The sequence below is a fragment of the Quercus suber genome, unplaced genomic scaffold (genome assembly GCF_002906115.3).
Source record: "Quercus suber isolate HL8 unplaced genomic scaffold, Cork oak 2.0 scaffold_286, whole genome shotgun sequence".
NCBI lineage: Eukaryota > Viridiplantae > Streptophyta > Magnoliopsida > Fagales > Fagaceae > Quercus > Quercus suber.
Window position 1 is genome coordinate 228,228 of NW_027069742.1, and position 9,641 is coordinate 237,868.

At 32.4% G+C, this 9,641-nt stretch overlaps 1 protein-coding gene across 1 annotated transcript; it reads right to left on the minus strand.

Annotated features, from left to right (window-relative positions):
• Positions 1 to 4,933: 4,933 nt before the first annotated feature.
• Positions 4,934 to 9,379, minus strand: LOC112015508 (protein TIFY 10A). The gene is given in 7 exon segments (XM_065782013.1): positions 4,934 to 5,312; positions 6,284 to 7,127; positions 7,567 to 7,624; positions 7,727 to 7,910; positions 7,912 to 7,963; positions 8,524 to 8,704; positions 9,097 to 9,379. Coding segments are annotated over 6 exon segments (723 nt in total). The 5' UTR covers positions 9,221 to 9,379; the 3' UTR covers positions 4,934 to 5,312; positions 6,284 to 7,003.
• Positions 9,380 to 9,641: the final 262 nt, after the last annotated feature.

Consider the following 9,641-nt stretch of genomic DNA (forward strand, 5'->3'; position numbering starts at 1 on the left):
GCATGAACTTTTCTTGTAAAAAATGCTAAGAGTTTCTTTACAAATGGGGGGATGCTCCTCGGCCTGTGGCAGAGGAGACCTTATTGTTCTCCCTTTCCCCCCCCCCTCGTTTACTTTACTAGCTTTTCTTTTATAGTTTTCATCTTCCTATCTCCTCCTTCCATCTGTTGATCATCTATTGCCTTTTGTCTGGCCGTCCGTCCATCAGAGGCCTTATCGGTACTCAAGTGGTTCACTCTGATCAACGTTATCCTGCCAAGGGGTTACCTCCCCATAATGCGGCCAGGGGGGTTAGTTGAGTGCATTAATGTGAGAGTGACAGCTTGCTTTGGGGTTAGTCCCTCCCAAAATCGCTTTGTCAGGCCGAGGATAAGGTGGTCCTCGGCGTGGATTGGAAAAAAGACTTTCCCCCACCTTAGCCCTGAATAGCCTGTGCTCCTCGGCCTGGGCCTTGGACCTGCTACATGATGGGCCGAGGCTATCAGGCCCATGGCCACAATTAAAATTTATGATTAATTTTTGAAGTAAAGTTAAATATCTTTGAAGGATTTTAATTATAATTTTTTTTTTATTCCTTCTAAGAGATGGATAATTTAATTAAGTAGAATAAAATTGTGTTAAGTTGTTTTTATAAAAAAAAAAAAAAAAAAAAAAAAAAAAAAGGCTAAGGAGTTGGACCGCACAGTTCTTGCCACCAGTTCATGCGGTCCAATCTCGGTTTTAGGGGTTCACGGAATTGCCACATATGCCCGGTTCTTTATGCTTAAAAAACTGGTTTTCATCCTGATTCTCGGTTTTCACGGTCAGACCTCCCGGTCCAGTCCGGTTCAATTCTGAGAACTATGGTGTTTGTGCTCTCAACCAACAAAGAGCTTGAGAAATATTCAGAAACAAACAAATTCAAGGACATGGTGAGGGCAAGTGTTACAATGACCTACAAGCTCGAGCAACTAGCATAAGAGGTGTTAGCTTTGTTAAAGATATTAAGTTTATATCTGTTAAGATGTTATGGCCAAAGAGGCCCATGTAAGGTTAGCCTAGCTCCTATGTATACCCTACTTAGATTCTATGTAATATGCAATTGAAAATAATAAAGATGTTGCTACTTAGGTTTTCTCCGAATGTAGACTGTTAGGGTTGAACTACATAAATCTTGCATTCTCATTCTTAGACTCTCCTACTTCCCTTCTCTACAATATTTAATTTATAAAGGCAAAAAAGCAAAATCTACCCTCTAAGTTTTATTATTATTTAGTTCAAGTCTCTAACTTTGGTCTTGTTCAATTAAGTCCTTAAGTTTGAAAATTGTTCAATCAAGGCTCTTGTTTGCACCTGTTAAGCAATCTACCATTAAGTACCCAAAACAAAGTAGTTTTGATTTTTTTTTAAAAATTTATTACATTAAAAAATCCATATTAATTATTTTTGAAATAATAAAATTTTAAAAATAGAAATTTTTATTTAGGATTAAATTATTAAAAAAAAAATAAAAAACAACAACAACAACAACAACAACACTCTGACTCTGCCTCCATCATCTTAATGAGCTTAGCATCCCTAGAAAATAGAAATCAACCAAAAACGCTGAACAAGAGCATAATAATAATAATATATCAATAAATTTGTTTGCATTTAGCTTTGCTTAATAGAATGTCTTTACAAAGATGAGGCAAAATTTTTGTACCCTGGTTCTTATCTTTAAAGAAAAGTCATTGATTTTGAGGTACGTAACAAATAAAAATATCTATAACTAAAATCAATCTCAAATGCTGTTAAAATCTACATAAGCTATTGACAATTCTTATTCAAGAAAATCCGAATAAACATTAACTTCAAGGTCAAAATGTGAGAGGGAGGCAATAAGTGCATGTTTTTACATACTGTTGATCTCCATTATCGAGGACTTGAGGTTTTATGTAAGAGAATATTATCTAATGTCGGTCGAGCTAGAGACAACCCTCGACTCATATCCGATTGATGATGGAAGTAATTTTGAAATGTTTGCTCGTTATCTTCGTCCATTTCATTTGTACAATCAATTGAGGCAAATGATTGTATGGTCTTTCTCTTTTCTTTTTCTTTTTTCCATTTTTTAGAGAGCAAAAAAAATGATTGTATGATTATATTGACAAACTAAGTTCTAACTATTAGAATTGTATATGATTTGTTGGGGAAATAAACACCTTAGTGAAGGTCCTTAAGTAAGGAATATAACATATAGAGACACATTTTAACTAAAAATGCTTAAACTCAATGGGTATGTGCTAATTATGTTATATTAACTACTCATTCTTTTCATATTTATTCAATGTGGGACTTTACTCACACTTGTAATCCAACATGATTAGCCAACCTAAAAATATGAACCTATATACCAATAACATTTCATCCCATTCTAAGGAGTCAATTCTCCTACGTAGTAAAAAGAATAAAACAACTCCAACAAAACGGTAAACATACTTGTGAGTATATTTGTCTACGTGTGCACACAATATACTTTTATATGACTCCAAAAACTTCTTACTTATAATTTTCAAAGTAATGTGTAAATAATCTAAATTAAATCTTACTATATCCTATTCACATTTCCTTGGCTTAGTAATTTGATTAGTAACCTGGATGGGATAGACTTGATTTTTGTGACATGATGCCAAGAAAAGCGCATTAATTAATAAATAAATATAGGCTGAATAGTGATTATTATATTTTTCTTTGATTAATTTTTGTCTACTTTAGATTTTTAGCCAACTTAAAAAATTTTAAAAAATAAAGAACTCACATAAAAAATTAAAAAAAAAAAAATCAGCTGAATTTCTTAAAACTAAGTGACCACTACCCCTCAACAGCTTGATTGTGTTTCACTAATGAGAGAACGTATTGAACAATTCATCTCTGTCAAAGAATTTATCACGATTGGCATTTTTTGTTAAAATCTTGGACCTCTTTTCATGGTAATAGAAGACATCCAATATTTCATTGTTTAGGCTCTATTGTTACAAAAAAAAATATTTTGTGCAAAATGGCTTGTATTTTTGGAAAACGTTTTTTTTTTTTTTTTTGGGAAAAGTAACTTATTTTATGGGTTTAGTTATGACTCTTCAATCCTGAAAATGAGTCAATTTTTTTGTTTGACTCACACGAAAAATTATTAATATTTTTTGTAATTTTAAATAGTCATAGGAAGAAAAATTTTAATTCACAAAATTAGATCCTAAAATAGGAAAATATTTTCTTTTTTTTGGAACATCAAATTGAAAAAAACAAACCCTAAATTCAAAATCTACATGAAAAATTAAATGAGATTAGGGGTGTTCGTAGTGCAATGCAGTACAATTTTAGGCCATTTTTAGCACCGTGCTTTGTGGTGTGATTTAGCCAAAATCATAACCATACCGCATCTCATTTTTGTGGTCACATGTGCGGTACGTCATATAAAATACAGTTTGAAGCTGGTATATTTTCAAATTTTGGGTTTTTTGACTTTTTCCTGCCCAACCCAAAACTAATTTTTTCCTTTGTTTTAAGCAAATTTTAAACTATTGAGTTAGTTTTTTTTTATTTTGAGTTTTCTTAATGGGGTTATTAAACTTTTTTAAAAATAAAATTAGAGTTATTAAACTATTAATAATATATTTAATAATAAAAAATTAATATATAGTGAGGGTGCAGTGCAGTTTGTGCAGTTTTCTTATTATAAAATCACAAACTGCACTGCGCCATTTTGCAGGTGATTTTGGTGCAATTTGTATGGTTTTTACGGTTTAGTAAACATCTCTAAATGAGATAGTGAGAGGGTTTGGATACCACTTCTTCTCACTCATTGTAGAGTTGCGTTGTGTGTTTTTTTTTTTTTTTTTTTTTTATACCACTTCTTCTCACTCATTGTAGAGTTGCGTTGTGTGTTTTTTTTTTTTTTTTTTTTTCTTCAGCCGAACTTATTGACTATTTGGAAACAAAAATCACTGTGCATGAACAGTGAATGCACTGTTCATGTACTGTTTACAATTAAAAAATATTAAAAATGGGTCTCACGGTACTATTTATACATTTAAAAATTATTTTGCTACAGTGTTTTCAGCAACAATCAGTTTTTATCAATTTTCAGCAACAATAAGTGCTATCCAAACGGACCCAGTGACTAATCTAAGCAAAGAAAGCAATTGGAGAAAAATAGTTAACTGTTAGTCTTTAGAAAGAGATGGCGCCAAAAGAGAGAAATTACTATTGAGGGGGGTTTTATTAATTTGATAGCGTTTAGTTTATTTTTGGTGGTATATTGAATATATAATTTTTTTAATAGGTACAGTAGAATTTAAATATTGTCTTCCACACTCCGTAATGATTGCTCTAGAGTTTGTACGAAAAGAGAAAAATTAATATTGAAGGATTTTTTTTTTTTTTTTTGAGAAAAAGCTTAGTGCTGCTTATTATTAAATAACTTCAACATCAAAATACAAGGAAATTAACTATCTCTAGAAGAACAGATAGTGGCTAATTTGAGCAAAGAAAGTAACTGGAGAAAAATAGTTAACCGTTGGTCTTTAGAAAGAAATGGCGTCAAAAGAGAGAAATTACCATTGAGAGGGTTTTATTAATTTGATAGTGTTTAGTTTATTTTTGGTGGTATATTGAATATATAATTTTTTTTAATAGGTACAGTAGAATTCAAATATTGTCTTTCACACTCCGTAATGATTGCTCTAGAGATTGTACGAAAAGAGAAAAATTACTTTTGAGGGATTTTTTTTTTTGGGAGAAAAAGCTGTGCTGCTCAATATTAATTAAAGAACTTCAACATCAAAATACGAAGAAATTAACTATTTTTAGAGGAGCAGACTTCATTCAAATTATCAATGGAAAAGAAAGCCCAGCTTTCTTGGCTAAGACATGAGCAAAAGAATTACCTTACCTCTTAATATGAGAGAAAGAATGGTTCACAAGCAAACCAACAAAAAAGTTAATTTCTTTAATAATATGTCCAAAGGATGAGAGAAGAGCCCTCACCTATGAAAGCTTTACAAACAAGCTCAGAATCACCCTCAAAGATAGAGTGGGTAATACTAATTTATTTCACAAATTGGGATTGCCCTTCTAGCAGCAAGAACTTCCACCACAACAACTGACGAAGGCAGAGGAATTTGTTCAGACAATCCCCTTATAGTTTCGAACCACCAACCAAATTCCAGCTTCATTTAAATCATCAAAAATAGCATCATCATAGTTTGTTTTATACTCGGCCAGAGCAGGAGGTTTCCACTTAGTAGCTGTAGGACGAAGTTTCAAGCGTGAAGGAGCTGACCTTTTACGAAAATCTGCCAGAAGAGTAGCAGTTTGTTCAAGAATGTTTGAGAGAGTTTTTATTTTTGATAATGTATAGGTCATTTTTGGGGTCTATAGAATATATAATTTTTTTTTAAATTTTTTTTAATATTTTTAATATAGACCGAGGCTTAATTCTGATTTTTAATTTAATAATAAAAGATTTTACCAGTTGAACTAATTGAATTTCACAAATATATGTAATATATATTTTAGAAAACGTTTTTCACTATTCAAAAACATAAAACATTTTCTTCTTATTTTTCATTGCAGGACTTATCTTTTTTACCAAACACCAAAAAATACCATCATAACAAATGAAATGTTAATTAATCTTGTAATCTAATCCCATTTGTTGTGACTTATGACATTCAATCCCAAGTATTACCAACATTTTCTTAATTTTCTCCCTATCTAAATAATAATGCTGCAACTAGAACTTGAAACAAACTTTAAAGCAAAGTCATTAGATGACTCATAGCCTTCTTCATATAGTCTCATAAGATCTCATTGAATTTGAAATAAATTTTTCATTTAATATATGTGTTGGGGGACCACAATTTGACTCCCTACAACTACTCTAAAATCAGACTCATGTAATGTGATGTCAAAAGTCATAAAAGATTTGAGTGTGTCTTTTTCATCACTAATTGGTTTTGAAGTTGAATTACACAACTCAAGATCTGACAATATGAATTTGGTTAACGAGTGCCTTAAAGCATTTGTTAATATTCCATTTTAGTACTATTTTTATGAGAAGTAAAAAATGCTCTAAAAAAATTTAGTTTTTTTTTTTTTCTTTCTCATATTATTTTAAATATATTTCTTAAACTGCTGTTAACTTTTCCTTTTATATCTCTCTCTCTCTCTCTCTCTCTCTCTCTCTCTCTCTCTCTGCACGTGTGTGATGAATGTGAAACTTTATTGAAAAAGCATGCAAAATGCTAAGGACTAAAGGCCCCACCCATCTTTGAGCTCAGGGAAGATGGTGATGAATTGGTGATAGCTCCTCAAGGTGGGAGAATACAACAACCCTGTGGACCAGACAGTGAGCGGTGGCTTCTCTAAAACCAGAAGGAAAGTTTCAAAAATATTTATGGCTAATTTGTTTTGAGATAGATATAGCGATCGGATTTGGTACAATAACAAGTGTCTTCCACCAAAAGCAATAGTAGTGGATTCGAGTCAAAGAATTAGTCTTTTCAAAAATTGAAAATAATATTGTTTATTATGACCTCTTCCACACTCTACAAAAATAAGAGTTTTATGTACTGGATATGACTTTTAACTAAATAGTGAGAGAAGTGGAATTTGAGCACAAATGTCAGGCTAGACCAAAAAAAAAAAATTTATTATGACTAGAGTGTCACTTAAACCCCAATATTTATGGCTAATTGTTTGTTAGCTATTGATTAATAAAATTTCTAGATAACACATACACAACACAAGTACTAATCAGAAATGAAATTTCAAATCTTCAGAAATCACGAAATAAATGAAATTTACAAATTCTCCTCTTCTTGGGCCATACTAATCTAAAAAAAATTTATATGTATAAATTCTAAATAATTAAACCCAAAAAAAAAAGCACAGAAGAGCTGACAAGTATAGTTAGGATTTTAACTTTTTAAGGCACCAGAGGGAGGTAACCTAAGTCATATAGAAGATGGTGATCAGGAGGTAACTATAACTTGAGCTCAAGCTGGTTTGAAGATTGACCTCCCACCTCAATCCATGGATTGCTTTCCTCAGGCTTGGGTGCAGCTGGTGAAGGTGGGTTCACTTGGTATGGTGCATTTGCTGCCGCCCTGAAAAATAAGCAAAAAAAATTTAGAAAAGAACATCATTAATTGATCTACATGACAGAAATGAAACCCATTAAAAAAAAAAGGACAAACAAATATGCTTAGTCCTAAAATTTGTCAAGTTCTTTGACTTAAAAGTTGAAAATTTTCTTCAATCTTCAAAGAATCATAAATGTATCAATCACAATTTTTTAAGCACTATTTTGTTCCCCTCAAAAAATTTAGGGACTAAATATAACCTGAACCAAAATTTGACTACTTTTTTTTTTTTGCACTGTTAAATAAATTGGAAGATCCACCCAAGTTCCTTAAAGGTCATGCAAATTCTAGAATATTGGGCAGTACCTTTTTTTTTTTTTTTTTTTTGAAAGACTCTACAAATTAAACACATCATTGCTTCCTTTTTTTCCTTTTCTTTTATATCTTCTAAAGAATTGCTTACCTATCCTTTCTCTTCTCAAAGAACCGGTGAAGTGAAGCTCTTCTTGCAATAGGCAGATCTGTAAGGTAAAAAAAATTGTAACAAAAATGTTAATACACAAAGCTTTTGAAAGTTGAAAACATTTTCCTCTTAAATTATTCACATGAGACAAGGCAATTACCAGAACCAATAGCACGAGGTTGTTGTTGTTGAACCCTTTCTTTGGTGGTGGTATTCCTTTCGTACGCGGCGACAACATTTGATTCAGAAGCCATGGGACTTCTTGATCTAACTTTCTCCATTATGCTAGCAGGAGTAGAAACAAAGCCATTAGAAACACTAGAGCTTCCCTTGGTAGCCACANGGCCCCTATAGAATATGTTTCTGGGCTGTCACAGCCTTCATGGTTGCAGGCTTCCTACAACAACAACACAAATTAAGCATTAGTCTCTAACATTTTTGAGATCGATTAAAATTTTTTGACAGATTAATTAGGGTCAACCACATGGTTACCAACTTTCTTATAACTCTAACGACAATATGTTTTGGTTAAAGGATTAAAGCTGAGATTCTCCAAATGCCCATGAAGTTTATGCTTAATCTATATGTACGTGCATGACTTTTCCTTCCCCTAATATACCCTTACAAGTACAGCAAATTACTAGAATATAATCATGTTTTATGTAGGTCTTTTGGTGCCTATAATGGTGTTCTTATGTAATTTCAGATGACTTCTTACATGTATGATTCTAACTATCTGAGCACAAACCTTCGCTTTGAATTAACTTTATGTTCACCATCTAAACTATCTGAGCACAAGCATGTGCTCCATGTTTCTCAAATAATAATAATAATAATATTCATCTATCCAAAAAAAAGTAGAACGAACTTATGCTTCAAAAAATAAATAAATAAAATGTAGTATGTTTATTTGTCTTTCAATACATTCAAAAAAAGCAAACACAAAGGGCTACACACCTGGAATCAGCCTTATTGGTAGCCATTTCAGTTGGGTTTGAGGGACAAACACCAAGCTTTTGAAGAAAGTCCATGGGTTGAACGTTTGAGGGAGCCACAGCGTTTTGTCTCAAAGCTTCACCTGGATTTTCCAAGTTTGTTAACAAATCCATAGTGGTTGCCACTGGTGTCTCGGGGTTTTCTGAAACATGGCCAGACAAAGAAAGTATATGAGACCCTTTGTTTTAAAACTGAGACTTCTTGGAAGTCAAAAAAATATAAACATGTATAGATTTCAGAAATCTTCAGAGCCCATTTGGTAAACGTGTTTAAAAACTGAAAATTACTGTTTAAAAACATTTGTAAGAATACATATAGGTAAAAAAGTACTTTAAAATGCGTGAAATGTTGTTTAAAAACTGAAAATGGTTGTTTGAAAACACTCACCAAACACCCCCTCAACCTTCCTTTCAAGAAATGAAAAATTCAAAGGGCTTAATAAGAGAGAAAAAATAAAAAAGTTACAACTTAGAAAGTGAAAAGTAAGACAACCCAAAAGAGATATGAAGATAATACAGAGAAAAGAAACAGTACCTTTGGGTTCTGGTTTCCTAGTCATTTCAAGGTTAAGACTTCTTTTCTCCTTCATGTACTGGCTCAAGAGGTTGCATGTCTCTGCAAAATTGGACTTCTCTTGTGCCTTGCTGTGCTTCAACATGTTGGTCTGGCCAGAAAACTTTCAGCTATAATATTCCACAAAACAATGAAAGAAAATTTTGTGTGACTGGTGTTGTTTTTGTGAAGATTTTGATTTGGAAAGCTTAATCCAAATACTCAAAGGGTATTATAGTTTGGGGACTTGGGTGAAAGACTAAGACAGGAGAGGATATAATAAGTGTTAAGTGTAAGGGATAGGTAACTTCCTTAAACATGTGCTTTGAACATATGATTTGCCAGGAGGGGGGGGTCCTTGTTCATTAGTCCAACTTTGAATATGGACATGGAAATTTCTTAATTTAATAAATTTCCTTTTCAAGCACGTGTTTTTTGCATCAGAAAAAGAGGTGGATGGCCAAATACTAGTAAGCACTACGGTTCGATCCCCCGCAAGCCCGTTGGGAGGAGTTTAAAACCTTAAC